The following is a 27,715-nucleotide window of genomic DNA, read 5'->3' on the forward strand; positions in this document are numbered from 1 at the left end:
GAAACAGGCAAAACTGGAACATGAAGTCAGAAGTGGTCACTGAGGATCCAGGCTTTCTGCTCACACTGCTGGGATCATGTATGCAGGCTTGGGATGAAACTGGTTTTAAGGAAGAGATCTTCTTCCAAGGAGAGATTGCTATTCTCCATTCTACCGACAGCCAGCTGCCACCAGGCTGGCTTTCCAAGATTTTGGTAGAGCCATAGCAGACTTTGGCTACATTTTACTGCCCTTGCAGTCTAATGCACTATATAGCTGGCAGCTTTGCTTGTGCTTAGTCTGGTTCTGAGGGCATGGGGGGAATTTTTGGTAGAAATTACTACATCTAAATAAATGGGAAATAATATCTGGTATTATTACAACTCAATTTTTAAAGCTTCTTATCCTGTGGTGACTGGAATCAATGTGGGTGGCCTTTCCTTTATAAGTATGGAAATCAGTCTGGGGAAAAATGGTGGCACTGATAGTCCAAAGCCTCTTTCCAATTAAAAAACAAAAAACAAAAAACCAAACAACAACCAAACACAGAAAATGTACAAAACAGGAAAAGAAACAAACAAGCAAACAAGCGACTTATAGCTTCTGTTCTTCATCAAGAGGATGCAGCTGGAGTCAGGTTAAAGCTGCCATGGACTTAAGTAGGTGATCTGAGTTTACAAAATAACAATGTCAGTTTTGTAAGTGAAATAAAATGGTAGAGAGCAAATGAAGTATCAATGTGGTGATACTGGTTTACTTCTGTTCTTTAAGGCAGAAAATGGTTATTTTAAGTATTTTAAACATTTTTATTCTAGTTCATTTACAAAATTCCATTACCTGACATTAATCTTCTGTTATGTTAGAGGATAAGATATGAGTGACGGCTGAACTTTGGGTGAATTGACAGCAAAGATAAGTGCCATTATTTACTTAAAACTGGGGTTAGGCTCAGAAAAGAGCTTTGGAAAGTGGCTCCAGCAGGGAGCTAGGAAGAAAGGGGAATGCACCCTTGCAGTATAGCTTGGTGAGGGAGCTGCGAGGGCTGTATTACACAAGCAAGTTTATACTATCCGAACACCTCTGGCCTTGTAATGTATTAAGCAACTGATGGACACAAGTAACTGAATTATAACTTTCCCATTTGAATAATTATGATTGACTATATAAAATACAGAGCATATTCTTAAAGAGATTTTTTTTTGCTTCTGGCAGTAACATAGACACTACTATTCTATAAGCAAGTTTATTCTCCCTTTCTGTTCCACACTCTTACCATGAAAATAATCTAAATATATCCAACATAAGTCTACCAAATTTATTCACAAGTGATGTCATGAAGCTTGCACTGCAGCTAGTGGAAATCTATTGACACAACAGGTCAGATACAAAAAGCATATTTTTTTAGACCAGAATACCTTTTTGAACTGTTATTCAAAGGCTGCACACTGTGTTTTAAACCCATAATTTAAGACCCTACTTCCTTGGGAATTGCACAACAGTTAATGGCATTAACAACTAATTAACAACAACTAATAGTAGGAAAACAAATAAGTCATAGACATTTGCATAATGTTGCAGGAATTTTGAATTATCGGTGCTGGTAATTATTCTTAAACTTGGCAATATAATGAGAAGATTGACAGTTGGATTAATTTTCAGAAGTCTAGGTACCGTCATGTGATCTTAAAGACTTTGAAGGCAAAGAATTTAAACACAAAGACAGAATTTGCTTATGAATATGTCTATTTCAGCAAGAAATTAAGAAAAAAAAAGCAACCACATTATTGCAGTATATGTTTGGCTCCAAGCGAATGATTCCATTTGAATTTATGGTTTGATCCATTCAGATTATTTTATTAAATTACTGATTATAATATATAGCAATCTGTATGAAATACAAAAATTAACAAAATATAAAAATATTGTCCTTACTGAAATTATACCACGCAAAACCAAATCAACATTATCAGAACAATGTTTCTTTCATCATCCTGTCAAATCTTTAATTTTTCACCGAAAAGTTGGAGATTTAATAGTCATGAACATTGTTTTCCATAGAATATTAAGTACCACAAAGCTTAGAGAGTTATAACATACAAAAAAGCAATTGCTATAACTTATCCTATAAAATTTGCATGAAAATCAGAAAAAAAAATCCCAAATCTCTCCGTTTCCTCCTAAATATGAAAAGTACCTTTCTAAAAGATAATAAAGTTAAAAGCAACTCAGACCAAATCTTCTTTTCAGATGGCTTTGCTTCACACACATCACAAATGTGCTTGGCATATTGACTTTTAATTATTTTAATGGGCCTCTTACAAATTTCAATCTTCTGTGCTTCGTTAAGGTTTTACTTTAAATGATTTTGCTAGATCTTTGTTGTCTTATAAGGAAAGCAACTGTGGACAGCAGTTATCAGGCTTTAAGAAATATCCCATGTTCATCTAATTAAGAAGGAATCATAATTTAATTATGCAGCTTTGACATCCGTTTTGTGCCCGTCTCACACACAATCACTGCAATAAAGCAAAGCTCCATGAGTAAACCTTACTTTGGAAGCAGTTCAGTAACACGAGACAAGCCAGCAGCTGGAAAATGTCATTCATTTTACTATTTAACATAAAATGATGAAGACTTTTCCAGTCAATCACTACAAGCAAAAGGATCATATCAAAAATAATTAAAACATAATTACTTTTCTTCTTAATTATTGGATATATTATGCTGGTATGCTGGAATTTATGCAGAAGAGCAGTACGATTTAAGAGCTATATCAACATCTTGCTGTTTTTCATTCTCCATCTTAACAACGGCGCTAAATGAAAAGTTATTTGCGTTTTCTTCCGTGGATCACAACAGGGGTTTTGCCCACCATCTATTTGATGTTTATGCCACAAACTGCAACGAAATGCAGAGACACCCAAACTTCTGAAGGAGCTGGTTCAGATAAATCAGCAGCGTAAGGCGCTTGGATGAGCATTTGCACTGTCACAACCGAGAGCTGCTTTATTTCAGGGAACCTCATACACCTCTTGGCAGCGAACTGTGCGATTTAAGATTACTTAATATTCTTTTTTTTTTAATACTGAAAGGATTTGACTTCTTTTCACCACCCAGTCCTGTCATTTTCTAGAGATAGTAGAAGGGCCTTTCTTGTTTTTGCTTTTTTCCTTAGTACTATGAAACACAGGTAGAAACTACCAAAACAAATGTTCTTTGAAAATGGGGAACAAAAAAAATAAAGGAAACCAGATGCTAGGTGCATCCTCCGATGCTTTTGTGGAAAATGCTCCAACAGTTCAGTACTAAACAAAACAGAACCGCCCGGGATACAAGTAGGAGAGGAAAAAAATCAAACAAATCCAAAGCCAGATTGTTCTTTAATTGCCTTGTGTTTCCATATAACTTAGGTAAAATAACTTATACCAGTAAAAATTGAGAAAGAAATAGTAAAAGCAGTAAAAAGCAAGATGCTTAAACACAAGTTTATATAAAAAATAACAGGCAAGATCAGCAATTGATGTCACTAAAATACGTTACAGGTTATTTCATATTTTTGTTTGGCAATTAATCTGGAACTGTGCATAGAACCAAAAAAAAAAAAAAAAAGACTGTATCTTTTTAAACCTGGCTGTAGTAAACCAAGTCATGGCTTGTGGATTTCATTTTTGTGTAATTCCTTCTTTCTATATTGTAGCTTACCTGGCTATCATTTGATAAAAACACCAGTGGTAAGCAAACCAAAGTTTCTCCACCGAAAGTCCTCGTCTCCTGTTGTGGTCTATCGACATTTTTCATTATCTATGTCTCTGCTCAGCGCTAATTAGTTTTATCAGCTTCTGACTGACTCCAAGTATGGGCTAAATAAATATGAATCTGCATGCAAAAAGTGATAAAAATATCACTTTTAAATAGATGGAACATTTATTCTCAGATTCTAGCTTCTGGAGTTTGAGATGAAGCTCCAGAGAGATATCCTGGGCTCTGCTGTGGCCAGCTCCCATCCCAGTGCACAGCTAGGTTTGGATAAGCCTTGGGAAGACCTGATGTCTTCAGACACCAGCATGAATAACTGAGAAACTACCCTCTTGAGTTTTTACTCCACTTTAGTGCCATGTGCCTAAAGCCTCGATTCCTTTGAAATATTTCATAACCATTGATCGCAACATTCCTAAACATGATCTTCTTTGTTGGCTATAATGAATAGAACACAGGAGAACTGTAACAAATGTAAGCTCATTTTCTTTGGGAAAAGTTGTATTATAGGTTTGCCCATTACTTGGTTAAAAAATTCTTTCTTCAAAGATTTTTGCAGATTTGTTGGAGCTGGAGAAGTGACGTATTTTCTGTATTCAGTTATGACAATGTAAGAGATGTAAATAAATGTAGCCCAGTTCATTACATCCTAGCACCTACGTAAGAATGAATTCAGAATGCCAAAGCCAATATCCCCCAATTCTGATTTAAATTCATGTCCAAATTGTTTAACTAGCCTCCTATACTATACTGGTCTGAGTATTCACAATCTAGATAATCTGCAATCATTTTAGACAAGTTTTCTTTTTTATTATTTATTTTATTTTCATGTTCTTTCATCAACTAAAGAAAGTAATGCTGAATAAATTAAAATGAACATACTTTGCTCCTTTAATTAAACAGATAGGATGGTGTGAGATAGAGGCTAATTAGCTGCTAACAAATTAATTTCATTTTCCCACCTGCAAATCTGCTTTGTAATCGATTGCATTTTGCCTTATAAAAGAAGCCATTCGCAGTTGCTTATACTTTGAGGAAGTTACTGTGATGAGAAGATTAGCAGTTTCCTGAACCTTTAGGAAGAATATGTTTACCAAAATTAAGAAAGGATTTAAAAGGTTTTTGTCTCTCAGGATCGTCTGTGCCTACCTTGTTTTTGACTTAAAGGACTGGAGAAGGAGTATAGAGACAGTTATTTGCATTTCTTTATGCATGCAACCGATTCTTTTAAACTCGGTAATTCCAAAGGAGTCCCCTTTTCATTTTCTTTCCTTTCCATTTGTGACACATGCAAGTACATAAAACCCTAGACTTTTTTGTCGTTCTTCGGGAGATGGTAAGAATACCGAGGGAGGTTTGGCTGGGAGAAAAAGAGGGGGATAATAGCTTTTTGAATTGTTACCTTTTGTTATCCACCTACCGGGGTAGGCCAGAGGCATATTATAAATCTTTCTTCTACTTGAATGGGAGTGGATATTGATTTTTGGTATTTGTATCCACTGGGACTATAGTAATATTATTTGTGACTTCCTATTCATAACTTGAGACATGTCCATGCGGGGATTGTTCCAGAGCCTGTTTGGTTGACTTTGGTGAGTTTCCTCTCAGGCTGAAATAAAATGGTTTGAAAAAGTCTTCGGAACAAAGTGTGGGCTGAAGAGCTGTGTGCAAAATTGATGATATTTGCTACGCTGCCCTATATCATATTCTTCTTCCAAAAAACGCCCAAACCATCCACAATATTTAAAATTACAAAACAACAATTTTAAAAATTCAGTAAAGGAGATTAAAGCCATTTCAACACTGTTTTCAAGTGACTGAAGGATCAGACAATCAAGTCTTAAAATAATGGGGATGATATAAGATCAAAAGCTTCTTGTCCTGCCCCATTGGCTACTACTGATACGGTTTGCATCAGGGCTCCTGCCACTGGGTCTTTGAATCCTCAGCGTAAAGAGGTTTGGAGCTGAATATATAGCCTTATTTTTTGAACTGTTTTACAGAATATCAGAATATTCCCTTTCAAAAGTGGAAATAACTGCCTATCCCAAGGGTTTGTCTTCATAGTTTTACCTTAGATGTAGGGCTCCTGCCTGGCAGTTTAGCTACTGGGTACACATAGGATGGAAGTAACAAATAATGCATAGTGTTTCTGAAATCAATTGCTGCTTTTTGCTTGAGAGAAAACCAAAACACACAAATAGATTGCAGACTGCCAGAAAAGCAATACAAAGCCTGTTCCTGTTTCTCCTCTCCTATTTATGTCCATGGGGGAAATTCAATTTTCAGAAATGACAGATTTCTCATCTACTCAATACAGGCAAATTTCCTCACTTTGATCAGCTGAAAATAAATAAATAAATAAAGTCTAAGAGCTTTGAAGCTTAAGTCCTGCTGCCAAGGGATGCCTTCATCCGTCGTCCTAAATTAGTGTAGACTTCAGGTGCTTAACTTACTAAACTTACCTCTTCTCTGAAAAAGTGAACAAAACAATTATTTATGGAAATGTTTAATTTCTTGTCTAAGACATTTAGATTTATTTAGAGTACAGTTCTCTTCAGTAGCCTGTTACTGTCAATATCTGTTGTATCGGGGTTTAAGTTCAAGAGGAAAGTGAGCAGTAAGAGAAGGTAAAAGGTCTCATAGCCAACTGGGGAGAGATAGTTTGATAGTCTTAAGTACAGCGAACATTATATTAACATGACTTGTATTTATTAGGAAGAGAGAGGTACTCTGCAACAATTCTGTTCTTAAGAGCAAAGAAAATCTTCCATTTGAATTAGTCTTGGTCAGGTTGAACCCACTGCCAGTCCCTGCCAGCTAGACAGTTTTCTTTCCATTTCATAGGTACATACAAGTTCCCATTCACCAAATGTTGTACCACTACGAAGGTCACTGATGGGTTTAACAAGAAAAAAGTCTTCCATTGCAGGAGTGTTGCAGCAGAATTCTGAAAGGCTAAAAGTGTAAAACTATGTGCTTTTGGCATCTGTCCCCATATGCAGTCACTATGATGTGCTGAACTGTGGCTGTAGTGCAGTGCATGGCTAATGTTTGCACTTACTCTTGCATAGTGGTGCTTGCAGTTTTACTGTAGGTCAGAATATTCACCTCAAAAAGGAATTCTCAGTCTGACTAACTGAAATGACAGTCATTCTGCAATACAATCAACTACACCAGAGTAATGTGCTTTTGCATCGTTAAATCTTCAGTCACTAATTGTTCACTTCTGCGTGAAGTATTTGGCCTTTGATATTTAGCAATTAAAAATTCCTTAAATGGTTCCACATTTGATTTGTTTAGTCCACCAGTTGCACTAAAAGGTAATTAAAAAAAAAATAATCCCCAAGGTTGAAAACAATTCATAAAGATAAAACTATCTTTAACAGTAGGCAAAGTAACAAAATCCCATCTTTATATTACCAATTATCTGCATGTCCAGCAGAGATTGCCTTCTGATCACAGGCCATTGAGCTATAGGGTGTCTTTAGAAAGAAATTATTCATGGAGTATGTTGTATTATTTCAGAAGAACAGACGGATCTGTAGATTCTGATACATGTGTGTGTTTGTCTAACGTGTTTCTCATCACCTTGGGGCTGTATTACATTTAACCTGACGTATCCAACCACTTTTTCTTTGAATCCTACAGCCAAATCACAGTTAGTATTTAAAATTCATTCTTAATTTTTTCAGGAAGTTCAATACCATCCTGATAGCTTAAGTAGTCCAATGGCAGTTTCTCTAACAATGTTACAACGAGAATTACCTGAAGATTGGGGAGTTTTGTTTAACACGGAAAAGTTTTTTTCTATTCTTTACGGTTTATATGATCAATTCTAGAGATATGAAGACTGGGGTATGTTGTGCTTCTTTTGAGGCTGTGCATGCAAACTTAATACACGACACTTCTCTTTTTTCTAACTAAATGTGTAATGTAGGGTAATATGGACATTGAGGGGAAAAAAAAAATTAAAAAAGAGCCTACTTGTTGTACCTTCTAATAAAGTAGCAGGGCTTTGTCCTGTGTTTTGAATGTGATATAAAAACCAACTTCTTACTCAGCTTTCTTCATTATAATTTGCACAAGACAAATTCAATCAAGTGTGGTAAAATCAGCACGTAATTGTATATTTGCACGGTGAGAAAAGGAATGTGAGACAACATGACACTGCAGAGGTCATGTCGTGAAGTGGACCAAGGGATGGATGGGCTGTGGCAGTGCAGCCCTTGCACACACACTCACAATCCCCGTGCACAGAGTTAGCCGAGACCTGCCCCGATCATGGTGCCGGTGAGTCGGCAGAGCCCAGCCTGGGGTACGAGGGAAGTTTGCTCTGGCTGGTCTCAGTTGTGGGTTCTGTGGCTTGGCACTCACGTGGGCTGATTCCACCCGGGTGCCTGACTTTTCGGCATCTCAGACATCCACGTGGCAATGTTTCCCTGCAGTCTCTGTCACTGAAGGTTTTATAGACAGGTGTCACAGGATGCCAGTAAAATCTCTCCATGATGCTATCGCATTTTTCCAGCATCTCAGTTGTTGTCAATCACTGATGCACAGTGTAACAATCCAAGGCTCATTACACTCCTTCTTTGCACTGCTGTGTGTGCCATAGCTCACCACACTCAGCCTTGTACCCTTGGCCATGGCTCATTGTACTTGGCCCTTGATCAAGGCAAGGTCATGAAGCTCCCGTGAGCCGTAAGTATTCAGAAGTTGTAGTAGCATAATCTATGATCCCCCATTTGTAACACATAATTATTGTTACAAGTATGTTCTTCTTGTGCCTGCCTTAAGGCATTAAAAATACTGTGATTTGGCAAAATAACTTACCTTTCAACCAGAGTCCAATGTATATTGGATATGCATTTAAATATTTTTTACATCATTTAAATACATGCTATCTTAATGTTTTTCTTCAATTTCTTCACAAAAATTTCAGGTTTGACTTTTTCATAGTTTTATTTTCTTTGTATACATCTGAGTTTTAGCTGGACCATTCACATCAAATGTATTTCAAAATTATGTCACCAGTCAATGTGAGGAAGCAAATGTTGGGTTTGCTATATAGTGTGCTCTAACACAGTAAAAATTTGGAGTTCAGAATAATATTCATAATAATATTTCTAAATAAGAAAGCCCTGTAACTATACTATTCCTATGGCCAGGAGAAAGGAAGGCAAGGGGAAGAGGAGGTGAGAGCAGAACAAGTTTCCATTCCATTTGTTAATTGTGACTTAACTGATGTAATGTAATTGGCTGTCACTGATTATTACATATTGAAAAGAAAGATGTATTAGATGACAGAAAGTACCTCAAGTTACAGGGGTGAGAGGCTTCAGTTTAAAGGTCCTGACTCTGTGAAAGTACAAAGTAGGTTCTAGACTTTTCAGAGATGTGAAACCTGAGGTTCTTCAAAGGTCCATATAGAAATAGGATATTAAGATACCTTAATGCTGGAAACTCAGGTACTTCCAGAACTTTAGATTCTTCCAAATTTAGATTTCAATGAACTGTTTCATGATCTCGTTTTTCAGCTCAGATGCCTAAATTCTGTCCAACATCAGCACTGCAATCTTTGGATCTGGCCTTAGATCAAAATCCCTCAGAATTGATGTCAAGGGCTTGAAAGTGCATTTTTCATATAGTGTATTTTTATCTGGAATCTTTATCTGTACATTACCCTTATCTAATAAATTATCTGTTTTTGTAAAGGTTGTACGTTTTAGTCCCCCTGTCTAGAATACAGATGATTAATAAATTACTCATTTTATTTATTACTCTGATGCATCTGTGAATGGACAAGTGACCATCTCATGAAACATGTCTATAAATTTGATCATTTCCAGATTGATAATTTCAGTGAAGGTATAACTTGTAAATAAATGCTAAATAAATAGAACTTTCTCTTCTTTTAAAAGAAAGTGTGTTCTATGACAAAGGATATGCAGCACCTTCAATGCTCCTTTATATTATTTCCTGTAATCTTCACTTTCATCTTTTCATTCTAATTATTAGCCTCAGTAGAATCTTGAGAAAAGGCCTTTACACAAATCCGATGAAAAAAGCTTATCATAAATTATAGTGCAGACCTGGAAGCTTTTAATTAGTATATGAAATATAATATTCTGAGAAGGTAGTTCTTTAATCAAATTATATTTTGGAGAAAAATGTCCAACCCAAGTGACTCATTTACCCATATTATAGGTAATATGAGGAAGTATTTCTAGACAGGGATGTTATTGAACCATTTGATATTTGTCTTTTTTTGATTAAAATTTGTTTTATTTTTAAAAGATCTTGTTTCTAAGTCCTTTTTCAAGATCCTGTTTTAAATGCATTTTCTAACCCATTTCTTACAGCCCATGGTCAGACATAATAATTGCAATTAATGTATTATACTGCTGGACTTTGTGTTTACTTTAAAGACAAGAGGTAAATAGTATTTCTACTCATGGATACGGAAGGGAAAAAAGTTTTCCACTTATTTTGCCTGTGCCATTTCACTTATGCATAATTACAAAGCTATAACAAAAGAGGTTGTAGTAGTTGGCATTTTTTCCTTTTTTTCCCCTATTTGCGGGTTTTTATTCCCTAAAGTATTTTCTTTAGAAACAGATGTCATTATTCATTTGTGGCAGGCCATATTTCGCTGTCTTTTCTGAAGTATCTCATTGTGCCTTAAACTGCATGTCAGACTATATAAGGGATTAAACTAAAACTACCTGGCTTATTCGTTATAGGATTTATTAGTTGGGTTTAAACCTTAATTACCTTAAAGGTATTAGCATGACCTTTTTTAATACATCTTTATCCAAGGGAATACACGAAAATATTGTTTAAAATTAAAGCAGATGGATTTTACTAACACTTAATTAAGCATTTATAGGCATTTACACTAATTTCCTCTGGTATGTGCACGAAAGATTAAATAAACCAGTATTATTACTATTTTTTATTGCTGCATGCTGAGCAACAGGACTCCCAGTCCTTTCACTAGTGTTCTGTGCCTTTTTAAAGCGTGAGGGACTAATATGATTTTAAAATGCTCTCCAAATTTGTGGTTGTAATTCTAAGAACTTATTTTTAAACTGAACAGTCCAAATCAGACGTATATTTGTAATATTTTGGGTTTTTTCTATTGTGGGTTTTTTTTTTTCATTTCTTATTCTACCCCATTACTTGAAGAATAAAAGAATCCTCGGTGTTATCACTACTAGCAGGTTAATAGCAATATAAAGGAGCTTCAATGTGTTGCCTCTTTTTGATTGCTTTAGCAAATTTTGTATAAAATACTTAGAAGCTATGGAAAGTATGCTGTTTTAAAACAAAATTCAAATAATCATATTTGGCCTTAATTTTAGATTATAAAACATGGACTAATAATTATGCAGTAATATATATTTCCAGTATAATCTACTACAGTAATTTTAGGTTTGCTTCCAGTGTTTCATTGAAGAAAATGTTCGAAATATGGAGACCTTTGACAAAAACTCTTCTGTTTTCTTTTCTGAGGGAGTTCATTACCTTCTAGCATCTCTGCAGCAAATAAAGTCACAGAAAATTGTGGGGTTTGCTTCTACATGTTATCTACAATTGTTTCAGAACTGCTACTTTTAGGAAAAAAAGGTAATTGTGATGCCTGCCTAAATTGACACGTTGCATTAATTTTTTACTATATGAAAAGCTGCAGAAAACGTGTTTCTCCCCCTCCCCCTATATATATATATATATTTATTATTATTATTATTTTCAGGTAGTCCATTATAGTGTCTCACAAAGTTCTAGAATTTATTTTAGGCCTTCTTTTTCCCCTGTATATCTAACCCCATTTCGGGCTACATCACAAGATCTAAGTTTGTCAGATTCTCTAGGAAGCCTCACATACCGACCTGAGCGCTTCAGGACTCTTAATCACAGCTTCCATGAAAGCAACATTTCTGAATAGATAGTATTAGATCTCTGTTGAAAATCTTAAGATTTCCAGGGGGTTGGTTTGGTTGGTTTATTTTTCTTTCATGAACGAAATGCAAACATCTCTTTTGGAAAAGCAGATACTTCAAAAATCACATGTACAATGTTTCCACTGAAAAAGAGGTTTGACCAGTTGACGGGGTCCACATTTCATGGACGATTCTTGGAATTCTGGCACAAGATTTACAGAGAAGGTTTTTCTACAGAAGCCATTATGCGGCAGTGAAGACTAGGAGCTTTCATATTTGGCACTTGGTAAAGGAGGATGTAGAGCTTTTACCAACAAAATAACATAGATATATTACAATTTACTATATGTAATTATCTGTAGTGTCAGATATGCCTTGTTGCAAAGTGATCTCTTTCTGTTGTTCTTGAAAGAATTTGATTGAAAGAAAGTATTATTTCCCATGATGAGAAGCAAACTTCAGCTCCACTCACGTAATCCTGAGTTGAGATTAGGCAGTTGACTGGTCGAATCAATAGACTGTGTCTGTAAACTGGCTACGTGGAGAATCAAAATGTGAGTGTAAGTTAGTGTTGGTGTGAATCCAAATTTCATCCGCAGATGTTCTGAAAGATTATATTTTCCCATGCTTTTCTTCTATTTGATGAATCTGTGCGTTTCTTCAAATCTCTAGACATAGAGACCATAGAGACCATAAACTTTGGATTCGGTGTGATGAAACTTAGGAATTCATTAATACTACCCAATATGTAGCGTTTCCCACTGGAATTATTTTATACCCAAAGCTGGGAAACAAAGTACTGTTGAAATGAAAAGCAATATAAAGACAATGGAACAATCTAACTTCAGCAGATAATAATATCAATGGAAATGGGGAAGAAAAAAGATTATTAGGACAGAATAGAAGAAAATAGTGAGAGTCACAAATAAGACATTCATGGCCTGGTCCTTAATGTAATTTTTGTATGCTTTGCATAGCCTTGTCAGATACTAAAACTGTTTGCTCTGAACGGGGAATTAATGACGATAAAAACTACCCTTCAGTTTTCCAACTGCATGAGTTTTGTGAACTGGTATCATCACTATACTATACTAAAGTTTCTAATTTATACATATGTGGTCTCCTAAGGTAATTCTTCCATAAATTTAGGTTCAGGACTGTCTTACTAAATCCCTTCATTCACAAACAGAAGTAACAGCAAGTATGCACCTCTCTCTGTCATAGCATTACTGGATAAAGAAAAAAATAAATGAAGGATATTTACATTGTATTTTAGGCTTGCTGACTAAGTGTGCAGTATTACCTGGTGGCAGAAGTGTATAACAGTGAGAAGATTCAAATTCTTTGTGTCAAGGAGTTAATAAATAACTAAACTACTTGCTTTTGAACCAGCAACAAAACAATTTGTTCTTGTCAGCTAGAAGTGGTTAAATTATGAAAAATTGTCCTCTAAAGATATAACTGATCCATGAATCTAATTTGTGAACTGCACAGCATTCAGTGTGTTGTAGGACTGCGTATCTCATATTTTTCATATTAAGACTAGTGAGAGATGACCAATGTCAGTGTTAATTTATGTGTTATATAGGTAATATCTCCAGGCAGGGTAATGAACTACAAGATATGTATAGCATAAAAAAAAAAAAATCTAATTTGTTCTGAGGGTGTTATTTTAATTAACTTGTAAATGTATCACATTTCTGAAACATAATTCTTTAATAGGTGATTTAAGAAATACTGTTTAGTTCAGTAGAAGTAGACAGGTACACGGGCTTTGATCAGTTTAAACAAATAAACAAAAATATAAAAGAAAGAGAAAAATAAAATGGTGACAATAAAGAATTGTTTTGTTTGAGTAGATAACCAGAATTGTATGTGTAGCGGACAATGTTAAAACCCCTATGCATTACGTCGGTCAGTGACAAGGTATACTTTTATGGTAAACAAGCAATGGAAATTGGGTGGGGAAATAAACTGGTATCTTGATGAGAGACAGTACAAGAGAAGACCTAAAAGAATTGTGCTTTTATGAAAATGTTCCTTTTTAAAATGAAACCACTAAACAAAAAGAATTATATATATTATATGCACATAAGGATGTCTGTATTACTTCACCTGATCTCATTTTTCCTGAAGAAAGGCTTCCAGGGAAGAGATTGCAGGGGAACTTCTATAACATAACATAACATAACATAACATAACATAACATAACATAACATAACATAACATAACATAACATAACATAACACAATGCAACACAACACAACACAATGCAACACAACACAACACAATGCAACACAACACAACACAATGCAACACAACACAACACAACACAAGGTGGTGTGATGAGAGGACTATTCTTTTCCCCATCTTCTGAAGTGAAACAATTTTTTTTTTTAATTAAACAGATCCTCTTGTGATGAAAACACTTGTGCTAACGTTGCCAGCTAGTACCACTCAGAGTTGGGCCCTTTGCAGTTTTAAATGTTGCCTGCTAAAGAATTACTTCGCTTTTCAAACAGATCAAATTATTTACAGAACAGCTGTTTTGTACACTACCATGTACAAAGTAAAGAGGTTCCAAAGAAAATTGAATCTTTTGCCTCTTCCAACTTTCATGAAGGCTTCCACAAGCATCACATGATCCTTTCTTTACAACAGTCAAGTGAATAAGCAATTAGCTTTGGTCTTTAATGATGAAAGGAATTTCCTTCGATGTCTGTAACGTACTGTGGTCTGGCTTAGTTACCCAGATACTGACACATAACCGACCAAACGGTGGTAGAAGAGTTCCTTGATGGAAAAGTGGAAAACTGCCTTTTGAGGTAAAAGCAAAGAAGATGAGTTAATGTTGATAACATTTACCTCAGAATGGCATTTAGCTCATCTATAATATATTTCATGTTTGGATCTCAAAAAAGATCACAAAGGAGAATGAACAATGTCATTATTTATGAAGTGAGGAAAACGATGGTTCACAAAGGTGAACTACATTACCTTGTAACGCATGTCATGGTGCTTTTTTAGTGCAAGTAATAATTGTCATTGGTTTACCTACTTGAAAAATTATTACTGAAATCATTCTTTCCTGTTGGTATTTATAACAGAAAAAATATTTTTGTGGTGAACTTTTTTATTTAAATACATAAAACCAAAGGTATTAGCATAAACAGAACTGAAAATATAAATTAAGACTAATTTTAGAGGTTAACAGCAACTGCTTATTTTACATAAAATGCTGGACATGAGGAAAAGTAACTTCTCTGTTTCATTATTTATTCACAATCTGTAATGGGACTTCTAAAAAATGCTATATACATGTATATGTCTATTTCATACAGAAACGCATGTAATCACTTACTTCCATTCAAAAAGGTATGAAAGCAAATATAGGGCACATTACAGCAATTCTATTTAGTGGAAAGTTATTACAGTGAGCCTAAATCTTTAAGGCTTTTAAATGGTTGAGAAATATTTTGAGAGAAAACAAAAACGTGTTCCACGGGAAACACCCCAATTTTCAAGCTGCTGTAGTCATTATACTGAACACGGTTTCTGACTGATTTTGCAATGGAAACCAGTAATCTTCTCCTTCTTTGTTTTGCTTGAATTACATGGTACAGTATTTCCACAGAGTTGCCAGGACCCACTCTACGCTACAACAGCCGGACTCTCCTGTGATGTACTTTCCCACATTTTATTTTCACTGTGGGAGGTGAATAAAACAATAAAGGTGTGTGCAACGAGTACTTAACCCACTCAGCGATGCCCATGCGTCGTCATATCTACTGCCTGTTAGATGTCACGGTGCATAAATCGCCTAATTGCATAATGAAATCGGTGTATGTCTGTGAAAGAAATGGCTTACAGAAGTCTTTTATCAACTCTGGATTTTGTCCAACATTGTCTGTACTTTTCTAGCTGGCCTTTTCAGTGACTTATGTAGTTTACCAGGGAAGAAGTATTAAATGAATTAAGTTAACAGGAGCATGGGAAAAAATACATGAACAGAGAGCAAGCAAAGGTCTGATTCTGTCATATATCAAAGAGAATACATAAAGAAATGTAGGTTTATTTTAAAAAGAATTTTAGTACAAATTATTGCTCTTAAACTTTATGCTCTACTTTCAAACTAATAAAATTACTTTTTTTTTTCTTACAGAATAATGATATAATATATTACAATGCAAAAGATGATCAGAATGATGTAAGTAAATTTTTTCTTTTTGTTTCGTTGACTGTAATCTCAGAAAATAAAGGGATGGCAAACAATAATGAAACTGTAAGACTAACGTTTAGATATTTTGCAGAAGCAAGAAACCAAGAAACTCAGAAATGTTCAAAAGTTTCCTCAAGAGTCAGATCATATTTTATGTTCCAATTCTCAAAGTCCGTCTGGCCTCATACAGTCTGAGTTACTGATCGGGCAGGGAATGTGCTGGGAGACAAAGATCCTGACTGCAGTATCATTCACTTTTTGAAATGTAATAAAATCATAATTATAGGACTGGAGAATCAAAATTATAAATGTAAATAATTTACTTTACTCTGAAGGAACGATTTTCTGGCCCTCTTTTCCAAGCTCATATTATTCTGTATTCTTCATAAGAAATTTTTCAGATGAGGGGAAAGCAGATGTAAAATGTTACTGAACAACTACTTTCATGTACTTTGTGATCACTCATATGACTGTAATAAGCTTGGGGGAAATTGAAAATCCAGCCCCACGTTTTAGAGAAAATGTATGATGTTTCAATTCCTGGTTCTACTAAAACTCTTACTTTAAGTGGTTTAAAGTTTCCTATCAGGCTTTAACTATTAAAAATCTTACTGTCTTCCGGGGAGAAGACAAGTTATCCTCAGCTTCACCTGAGATAATACAACTGCTTGTCTTCATTATAGATTTAATTTATAAAACCATAGAAAAAATGTTGTAAATGTATTAATCAGAATTGCCAGCATGCTTCATTTTCACTTTTTAATCAAGTATTCTTTAGAGATTGATGGCATCACTATTGTAATTGATGCTTCTGCTGTAAGGCAATTAAGGAAGGTACATAGATCATGTCAAGCAGAACTATTTGATATGCTTACCTAGAGTCACTGGTACTGGAATCCAGATAGAACAAACAAGTCTACTGTCCTGAGTTTTAAAATTTGCATGCTTTAAGTAAAATTCATCAAAAATAACCTAAATTTGAAAGATATTGGTCTGTTCTGATTAAAGTCCCTGGGACTGCAGGTGATAGTCACTACAAACAGGACTACAAAGCTTAAACATCGGATTTTGAAGCTAAATGTACCATCCAGTGATGGTAGGTTACGGTGTGAAGTAAAAGAGCCTGCCTTATCTGTTACGGTTAAATAGTATTGGGAAGTCTCTTGAGGTGACTACTACAACATGAATCCCGATTGGGCCGGCAAGGCGCCAAAGGAAATAGCCTTCCAGAGTTTACTCTCATTTTCTTTGACTTTCCTGAGGGTTTTTTTCCCCAGAAAAAAAGAGTTTTGCAACAGATGTCTTTTCAAATTTATTTATTTCTGTGACAGTTTTTGTTTTTTGTTTTTTTTTTTTCTACCTTTTTAAACTCTTGGAATTAAGTTTATAACAAACTTTATTACTGAGTTAAGAGTAGTTCCTGTGAGTCAGGGCCTATCTGTCAAGAAACAAGTAACACTGTAAGATGGCATCGGCAGCACAGAGTACAATACCAAAACTCAACACCAGCTTAAGTTATTACTTTGAAATTATTTGAATCACAATGAAAAGTTTTAATTCCTAGGACTAGAGACTTCCCCACCTTTTCTGTCTTTTATAGCACCAAAGGATCTTTTTTTCTTTTTTTTAAGCACACAAGCTAGAGTTATTTCAGCCTCTTTACTTTTAATTATTGTCCCTGAAAACCTGGTTGGCTGAATTCCTCACTTTTTCTATTGAGAAAAAATTCCAGCAGGTTGCACAGCTAAAAAGCAGTTACCGAAGTCTGGTACAGATAAGCAAAAGGAGTAGAATTTAAACTGAACATCACCATAACTTTTGCATGGGTGTTTTTGCCTAGTGAGGTAAAATGTTTTGGACATATGTATTATATGGACTTCATAAAATACGAAAACATAGCATGAAGACTGTGGTTCAGTTTGAGTTGCCAGAATGTTTACAGGGATATATGTGTTGAGAGGGTTATTTTTCATTCCTTCGTAACAGTCCTCAAAGAGGGAGTTAAGGATGGTTAAAGAAGGTGAAGGAAAAAAAAAGGTGTGTTTTGTTTTGCTTTTAATTCTAAGTTCAGAAAATGTGAAGGGGAGAGATACTAAAAAAGTAAAGTATTTACAAGCTCTTGTAGCTTGAGAGCACGTGCTTTCTGTCAGTCATTTAAGCTTTTTGGCCAGCTGATCAGAACAAACGTTTTGACTTAAGGGGATACCATTAAAAAGTTCCCCATGAGTTCTAACTACACCATGAAGAGTGGCGGTCTCAGGTATGTCAGCCACTGTTACCTTGTTGGTTCAGCACATCTGCCAACAGGGCCGGATTTCTTCATCCTGGAGAAACATACTCAAATTCTATTTCTTCACATCCAGAGAAGGGCAACAAAGCTGGTGAGGGCTCTGGAGCACAAGTCTTATGAGGAGCAGCTGAGTGAACTGGTTAGCCTGGAGATAAGGAGGCTGAAGGGAGACCTTGTCACTCTCTACAACTACCCGAAAGGAGGTTATAGCGAGGTGCGGGTCGGTGTCTTCTCCCAAGTAACAGGTGATAGAACAAGAGGAAATGGCCTCAAGTTGCGCCAGGGGAGGTTTAGATTGGATATTAGGAAAAAATTCTTCACCGAAGGTGGTGTTGAGCATTGGAACAGGCTGCTCAGAGAAGTGGTTGAGTTGACATCCCTGGAGATATTTAAAAGACGGGTAGATGCCGTGCTTAGGGACATGGTTTAGTGGTGGACTTGGCAGTGCTGGGTTAATGGTTGCACTCAATGATCTTAAAGGTTTTTTCCAAACTAAATGACTCTATGGATCTATGATTCCTGCTATTTAGAAAAGGTGAACATTTCATAATAATGATAAAATTATCCTCCTTCAGCTGCAATATCAATATTAACTCTTAATAAACAAAAATAATCTCATTTCTATTATAGAAAAAGAACATTTATTTTAAAGATGTAATTTATACAAGCGGATTTGGATCTCTTTGAAAGGCCCATTATTTCAGGAACGAGTAGCATGTACCTCGTTTGCAAATATTTCTTAAAAAAAAATAAAATTTAGGAATGCTTTTCCTTTTTCAGTAAAATTAAGGCTAATTAGATAAATGCAGATTAGGAATCCAAGAAAAAATTGTATTCCAATTGTAACACTTTGCTGGGAATAGAAAGCTGTGGGTATTCTTGCTTATGATTTCTATCTCATTAAGGTGGTAAGAATCAGTTAAATACTTTTTGATAAAACACCTTGAGTGTGAAAATAGCTGTATTTGTGCTTGTGCTGTCATTGTGATCAGTAATCTAGCCTGAAAAAAGAAGCAATAAGGATAAGATGGTCAGTGACCTGATACTGTTTTGGTGTTTTGTGTTTTTTTTGTTGTTTTGTTTTGGGTTTTTTTGTTTGTTTGGGTTTTTGTTTTGTTTTGTTTTGTTTTTTCAGAAAACAGGTCTCAACTATATATGCAAACATCACAGACTCTTGTCCTCTGTTCCTTCTTGAAAAAAATGCTTGAGAGGACTTAAGTGGCATTTTTTTTTTTTTTTTTAAAGTGAGAGATTTTAATAGAAACAGCTCTGAAGCACTGGCTAGCGAAACTGCTTTTGCCATCCATTCTTTGCTGTCTCCAACAAATTCATATTTCTTTTCTCTTCCATACTGTGAGCTTTCATTTTATCACAGGATATGATATTATATATTTCTCTTTCAGTAGATGTAGGAATAATTAGTAGCTGAAATTTATTTATTAAAATTAGATATCTAAGCTAGTCACAGTGGATGCCTCTGGAGAGCTGCTCTGTTTATTCTGAGATAAGTGTCTAAGGTCAGCTGAATCACTTCTGGCTGTGTGTTTCTGTTGATGAGCTTCCTATAAAGAACACTTTTAGGTTTTAGCTTTTAGATGTTGAAGAATTAGAAGAAATTAATCTCACATATCCTGCCTACCAGTCCTTATTTGTCTCCACTCATCCTTTTAGAATCATAGCTTTAGTGGAAGAAGAGTACTCTAACTTAAATTCTGTGTATTTTTTCTGCTGTATGTTAATATGCTGCACTATAGTTTGCTTTCCTTCTTCCTCTTTATGTACCACATTCAGGACATCCTCTTTCTCATTTTTCAGCTGCTGTTTCGATGAGCCTTTTTGAATCTAATGACTGTATTTGCTTGGACTTTAAAAAAAAAAAAAAAAGGCATGAGAAGACCAATCATTCTTTAGCCTTTGAATTTCTCAGTCTCTCAGATAAAACAATCAATTTGTAACCCCTTAGTCCATCAATCAGTAATATACTTTCTGTACTCTTTATCCTACAACAGCAATTAGATTCTACCTGCTTATTTCCCCCACAGCACTGTAATGTGTGAGCACTTCATGATAATTAATGTTTTATCCTCACAACAGGGTAGGCGGTATTATATTCCCATTTTTCATATCTCATAGGAAGATAATGGCCAAACTTGCAATTTAATACAGGTCTCAGGTTTTCATTCACTGTCCTATTCCCTAGAACCCTTTCAGGTTGATATATTGCAGTCTGTGTCACGCACTTTAATTTGCGGGTGTCAACTGCTGATGTCTTATGACTCTGGACAAATGCTGCACTGCTTTTATTGGACAACTGGGTGGTACCACATTAAGATGCCCTTTCACATAAGTTTTAATATTGCTTTGCCTGTTTTGTCTTCTTATCCTTTGTACCCAACCCTATTTATAGACATCTTTGCTTCACTGTCAGTTCTTTCCTCTTTTTTGTACTGGTCTCCATTTTATTTCTAGTGATTCCACATCTTCTTTATAGATCTTTTCTAAATCTAATTTTTCTTTTTCCATATATTCAGCTAATCCACCTCTCCACTGTGCACTGAATTGCTCAATTGCTTTTCTTTTTTTCTTGATTCTTTCCTTAATATTTCTCTCATCTCCTCTTTGCATCTTGCTCCTTTTCTATCTTTTTTTAGTGTAATGTCTTGTTGTAGTTTTATAAACTCCTTCCCGCCCATGCTACAACAGCCTAAGGAAAAAAAAAATGATTTTTTCCACATTTTAACTGAAAGGACTAAGTATTACAAATAAACAACAAAAAAATTATTTAACATAAAATCAGGCATACCTCACTGGAAGTTTGCAGCTCTTCTGCAGGTTAGACTCATTAGACTCAATCTCATTAGACTTTAATTGGGAGCAGCCAGTTGAATCTCCTGGCAAGAGCTGTGTCCGTCGTTAGCACAAGTGATTTATTAGAGACTTCCTTCATACAGTCCCATGTTGGATTGCAGTCATGACTAACAGAGCAGTACTTCTTGTGCAGTTATTGATCATGTATTAAGTGATAGTAGCACTTTTTATTTTTTTGTTTTTACTGAAAAAAGTGAAGGCTCTAGAATTAAGTCCCTTTGGGGAGTAGGTACCTGCACAAAATGGGAATTCACTCTGTGATGAGGGTCAATGTGTGGGTTCCACGAGAGAAGCAACCTGGAACATACCTATGGCTGTTTTAAATATGAAAACCAGTTTTTTATTGTCAATGCGTATGCTGTACTAGTCACTAAACGAACAGCAGTATCTCTCTCCCTTCCCAGAAGGGAGAGGGATAATAAGGGAGAGAGACTTATGGTTTAGAAAAAAAAAAACTAAAACAATTTTAATGAAATGTTAACAATAAAAATAAAATATAATATTAAGAACCTAATAGAATATATACAAACCCAATATTGGGCTCCCAGGATGACATTCACATCACTGGCCAGCACTGGGAAAAACTCAGACTGGACTCAGCAGCAGACAGGAACTGGATTCAGGAACACACAGGTCAGAATCAGAATCAGAATCAGAATCAGAATCAGAATCAGAATCAGAATCAGAATCAGAATCAGAAGAATGGATAGAGTCCTCCTCAAACACCATCCATTGAAAGAGAGTTTGACCCCTTCATCCCTCAGCTTTTATACTGCTCATGAGGCAGATGGGATGGAATACCCCATTGGTCAGTTTTGGGTCACCTGTCCCGTCCGCTTCTCCCCGCAGGTGCAACACATTCGCATTCTTCTGCTTCCGACCATCTAACTTGGTACATAACAAAGTTAGCTGATCAAGGTTGTTTTAGCAATAAGGATAAGCAGGAGCCTCTCTGCAAACTGTTCCTTGGTATTAGCTATAAACACCAGACCTTACCACTGCCAAAAGCAGATATTGTCTGAAAAACATACCATTAATTTCAGAGAGTGCAGCAGTTAGAAGAAACTTAACTGAAAATTAAAATTACTGAAAAAAAAAAATTAGTTTTGTTCTTCTTCAAACCAGGACATGCAGTTCTGGGCATGTAAGGTGGAATGCATCAGATGGAGAACATAGGAAGTGAATGTAATAATCCTTTGCATGCTCTTTTGTAAGTATTTTTTAAAAACCCCTAATCTCCATTGGGAAATGTGGGTAAGCTATAACCCGTTCTCTTTCCATCTACTGAATGGAGAGCAGAGAGAGAATATTTTCAAACACGACATCTCTCTCCACTTGCTTCAGAAAGTAAACATCTCATGCTTTTGAGAAACAAAATAATTTCCACCCCCCAAACATTTTTTATTTTTATTTTTTAAATATGTGTGTATGGCCGTAGTAAATATTGGGCAGAAGTAGGCAGAGAACAGAAAGTTTGTCTAAGAGGAACACTCCTTGTAGATCTGTGTCTTCCCTAGAAGAGACGCTGAGATTCAGAGGCAGGCTGACAGTGGCGTTGGAAGTTTATTGAGTCTCTGCTTATACCCTTACACAAGTCTTGTATTTTCTGCTAATTTATGGTACGAAGTGTTGCCAAATTGGCTTTCATTTGCAGCTATGGTTAACTTCGTAAAAAGAAGTCTGACAATGAATCAATCCAGGTTTACTTGAAATTAAGTCTGAACCTACTCCAGATTTGATCAAAGAAATGCTGCAATTTTTTCCCTTGCCAGCAGAACTCAGGAATTTTCTGGTTTTCTCGTCATAACTTACATGGAAAATAGTAGAATGATTTGATTTATTTAAAAAACAAATATAGTATATTATGTATTTTGTAGCTAGGCAGCAGAAAAGAGGGTTTTATCTGTAAGCCAGTGTCCCTGGAGCTGTGTGTTGGGTCAGGTAGAGCCCTTGAAGTGGAGATGACACCTGAACATGGTCAGCTGGGAGAAGGGCATGGAGCTGGCGCAGAGCCGACGGGGGACTCCAGGGATCAAGTCTCAAAGGTGACAGGTATAAAAAGACTTTTCTAGAGACTGAAAGGGTGATGCCAGATTTCTGCAAGTCCAACAGCTGCCAGTTGCTGGGCTCAAAACTGAGACTGAATGTAAAGATCTGCCCTGACAGTATAGAGAAAGGTGGGGCGGGAATTACTTTACCACGTCATCCAGCAGGTATGAATCTCCTCTGTCTTTGGAATGTTTTTTTAACCGTATTCTGATAATATATACCTTTAGAGATCTCCCTTGTATCTGCATGTGTAAAAGGTGTCCTGCCCCAGTGCTTTGACTGGCTGTGGATGCCAGCACACCGATAACAATATCAATATTCTACCATCTGCTTTTAGCTAGAGGTGGATTTCAAAGCATCCTTTGCTTCCTGACCCGAAGCTACTCATTTTTCAGCATTTCATAGACAGTGAAGGATTGGCATTTCTGGGGAGAAATTTGTCTCAAATAATTTAGGATGAGCTTAAGTGCTAGGCTGCAGAAGACGTAGTTTCCCTTTACGATAGTGCAGCCTAGCGATGACAGCCAGCTGACTTCCTCATCGAAAGATGTGCGGTGCTCTTATTCCCTCTGCTTTCATTGTGTGACAACGGGTATGGTTTGACGTTGTAACATCATGGGTAACTACGTGAAAAGGATACGGTCACAATTATGGTGTGTCGTGTTTCTTTTTATCTTGTCTTTGTTCTTTATTTCTTTGCTACTGAAATAAATCGTTAAAATGAGTCATAAAGAATTTGCCCCAGCCATTCTCATCTGTGATGAATAAGCGGGCAAAGTATATTTCATACAGATTGGAAAATGTAGTTAGATAACTTGAGAGTAATTGATTTGTACACCTCTGTTCTCAAGAAGGTGCCAAATGTAGTCCTTGTACTTTCAGCAGGTCTCTTCAGGCATTAATTTTGTTGTTGCTGTTCTTCATGTGTGTAAGTTGCAGCTATTCTTAAATGAATTTTCTTCTCCTTCTGCACCTACTAGGGATTTGCAGCAGGACAAGATACTGCATATAGCTGATAAAATTACAATTACATATATATTTACGTACGCAGTTTTCATTTTCTGTTTAATGTTGCATCTCTTGATGGTGTGTGGTAGAATTAGAAGTGCGAAAATTTCATTGGAGAGCACCATTAAACACTTGTTTTAGACAATTTTTTGTACATTCTTGGAGAATCATATTACCAAAATGGGCTAATGGCTAAATTTGGAAGTAGACTGAAATATTAGTTGACTGATGTTTGATGGAGATACTTTGAATTTAAATTGACAACTTGGGCTGCATCTTTGCCAGATTTATTCTGATTCTTGGCGATATGATGTGAACTTTATTGAGGTTTTTTTTTTGGTTTAGTTTTTTTCCCCTTCTCACTGTAATGGGTATTAGCTATACAGAAAAATGTCCTGTTCTAACCTTTCTTTTTTAGAGAGACAAGGGAGACTTTTTGCCAGGGTAGTTTGCTCTTAGACTGACCTAAGCTATAAGAGGGAACGAACATTTTTGCTAGTATAAATTATATCTTCCATTATGAAAGGCTGTCAGAGTAGAACTGTTGATACACCCATGTAGGGACCATCTTTAAAGCCTTACACAAGTTTAATTAGAACAGGACTTTCTAATCTGTAATAAATGTCATATTTTTCAACTATATTTTAATTTTTATTAAAATATATATTGAATATTAACCAATATCTTTTGGTACTAGCATGTAGTACGTGGACTTAATAATTAATTCTATAATACATTTAAAATTTTATGAAATCAAGAGGGAAAAATTTGATAGATTCCCATAGATGTCCTAACCTATTTGCATTTTTAGAAAATGCTTCCTGGTTATCGCACTTTTTCATTCCTGACAGTATGCCAAGCGTATATCCTGCACTTCTGAAATATACAACATATTCAGAGGTGTTACTCTTTTAAGTTGTTATATTCTAGATTTCATAGAACATACTTACTTTGGTACATACATTGAAAAAAATCCTTTTGAATTAATAAGTTTCAAATCAAACTGACTAAAAGCGTAGATTCATATTTTATCTTTTTTTTTTTTTTTACATAATACATTAATTATGCATTGCGGAGTTGTTTCTCTTGCACTGCAATGTATCAAAAAAATAATGTTTATGGTTAACACATACACTTCTTGCTGTAGCGAAGGTATAGAAAATTCCTGTTATAAGATAGTACAAAGCATCTTGTCTTTAGTATATGGGGAGGAGGAGTAAGAAGGAAAGCTATATTTTTATGTTCTTTGGTCTTACATCTGTTATTCATACTTTTTATATAAGAGGACCTATTTTTCTTATTTCTAGTAATTTCATGGTACCTTCACTTCCAGGCCTTTTAGAAAAATGCATACTCCCATGTTTTTGCTGTGCACTTTCCTCTCTCACTTCTGGAATCCGGTGTTATAATTTCTAAGTGGGATTTGGATGCCATTCTTTGGAGAATGAACATCAGAACTGACAGCGAGGGCGTGATTGACACTGGCTGCTTTAGTACCAAGACTTTATACATTTTTTGTTGGGAAACGTGTGCTTATTACCAACTATCACTGGGAAACATGTCAGGTCTTTCCATTTCAAGGCATTATCGGTAAGCTTGAGTCCAACCCATGGGGAGGAAAGGCATACCTTTGAGCTTGCTATTGAAAATATGATGATCTATTGCCACAGAGAGCAGGGTTTGGGTTTTTTTTCCTTCTTCTTTTTCTTTTTTTTTTTTTTTTTTTTTCTGGTTAAAAAACTAGGTGTCAGATTTATATGGCTTTATTCCAATTTGTGCAAGTCTTCTATTCTCCCAAATGAATATACATTCAAAGCTGCAATGAAAAATACATGATAATGAAATATATGACTGCCCCAAAGCTATCTCCTACCTGTGAAACTGAGTTATGAAATAATAATGGCAAGAATGATGACTGTAGTTGTCAGTGTCCTAAAAAAGATGAGGATGTTCTTAATGTGGAGAATCCTACCTTGAAGGCAAATTTGCACAAAAGAACAGTGCTTGAAGTCTCCCCATGGAGGCTGAGTTTATGCCACATCAAAGATCAGAATTCAGCCCTAAAGCCAGTGATTCATCAGTTTAATGGAAAATTTCTTCCTTCAGGATATTTCCTACTAATATCCTATGCATGAGTGATAATAATTGCAGTGAATGCAATGTAGTAGTTTATTGGTAAATAAAAGCAATTCCAAAAGCTGAACTTGTTATAGAATGTTTGTAGCATTTGAAGTAGTGATTTTTAGCGAGCGCTTTGTTGCCTGATTACAGATAGCAATGTTGTACGAGCGGTGTGACACGCCACTCTGAAATGTGCTGCTCACATCGAGATTTTTAAGTGGTACAAAACAAAATCAGTGACTGAACCTGATGTTTTCATAGAACTGATTGAAGGTAGGCTTTGAACATTGCAAGTCAGATCACGAAAACTGGAATGGGGCACTTATAATATTTTAATAATATTTACTATTAAGACTCAAGATAGATAAATGACCAAACTCTTTGAGTTGTGTTTTCAATTTTAAGAAATTGAAAAAAAAAAGAATGAAAATGTGCTGTTATGTGCTGTTAGGTGTGTCCTCTTTTGTTCTGCTGATCTAATGCTTACTAATATCTCAGATGAAATAAATGACCAAACGAACCCTTCGCATACGTATGGCTGAGGTAAATATAATAATTACAAAATTTGCTTTAGTATTCAGTTTGTATATGGGGCAAAGGAGACACTCTGGAAGCTTCATTCTGGGAAGTGTGTACAATTATTATTAGTTGATTGGGAGATGAATATGTAGTTTTGCTTTCCTCAGATGACATGAAATGCTACTTTAGTAGGAGACGTAATACCACATTGGCTTTCTTGGAGACACCTTCAGAGTGGTTTATGATTCTGAATATAACCTCAAACAGGAAATAATCTATGCATTACACTGTTTGGGGATTTTCGGGGAGTTCCCTGTAGTGTAAGTGATCTGAAATGCAGTTCCTCACCTGTTCCTGCCCTGCCCCTGACTCTGCAAATGAGAGTATTTCTGAACCGGCCAATAGCATCTGCAAAAAGCTAGATCACTCTCCCTGGCCTTTCCCCATACCCATTCCAGCGTGCTCTGTCACCACCATTTTTTGGAGAATAGATTAAAATAAAGAGACTGAAGAAGACAACTGTATCTAATATAAAGCATCTTATTTGTAGGTGTTGATAAGTGCTTGATCAGTCTGTTCTATGAAGTATAAAGCTTTCTTACTGTATCCAGTGTTATCCTTTCCTGCAGTTCTCTTCGTTAACATCTTTAGTTTCCAGTACTTGCCATAACTCTGGCAAAGCAGCAGAGCTTCAGAGTTGAAGCCTCTCATTTCATGCAAGGTCATTTACTCTGTAGTTCTGCACCTGAGTCACGCCTTGAGTAGGGCTGAGTAAGAAGCAACCTGGGGTTTACCTTCAGGGACATTTCTTGCCCCCATGGCTGTGAAAGGCCATCTGTACTTCTGCTTTTGTCTTGTGACTTAAAGTCTTTCAGAGATTTTAGCATTAGTATGTGAAAGGATGGATTACAGCTGCTCTTGCAGCTCTCCTTTACGGTGCGTATTGCAAATAATTTTTGATCC

The 27,715-nt window shown here is 35.8% G+C and overlaps 1 protein-coding gene across 5 annotated transcripts in view; it reads left to right on the forward strand.

The window, feature by feature from the left end:
• CACNA2D1 (calcium voltage-gated channel auxiliary subunit alpha2delta 1) overlaps window positions 1–27,715 on the forward strand; it is a 437,732-nt gene that overhangs the window by 219,119 nt on the left and 190,898 nt on the right. For all 5 annotated transcript variants that reach the window (XM_082498408.1, XM_082498409.1, XM_082498410.1 and 2 more), the window contains exon 5: window positions 15,841–15,885. In XM_082498408.1, coding sequence (XP_082354534.1) covers window positions 15,841–15,885 — 45 coding nt within the window. The remainder of the gene's footprint in view (window positions 1–15,840; window positions 15,886–27,715) is intronic.

This window comes from Vanellus vanellus (genome assembly GCF_965231255.1).
Source record: "Vanellus vanellus genome assembly, chromosome: 1".
Lineage (NCBI taxonomy): Eukaryota > Metazoa > Chordata > Aves > Charadriiformes > Charadriidae > Vanellus > Vanellus vanellus.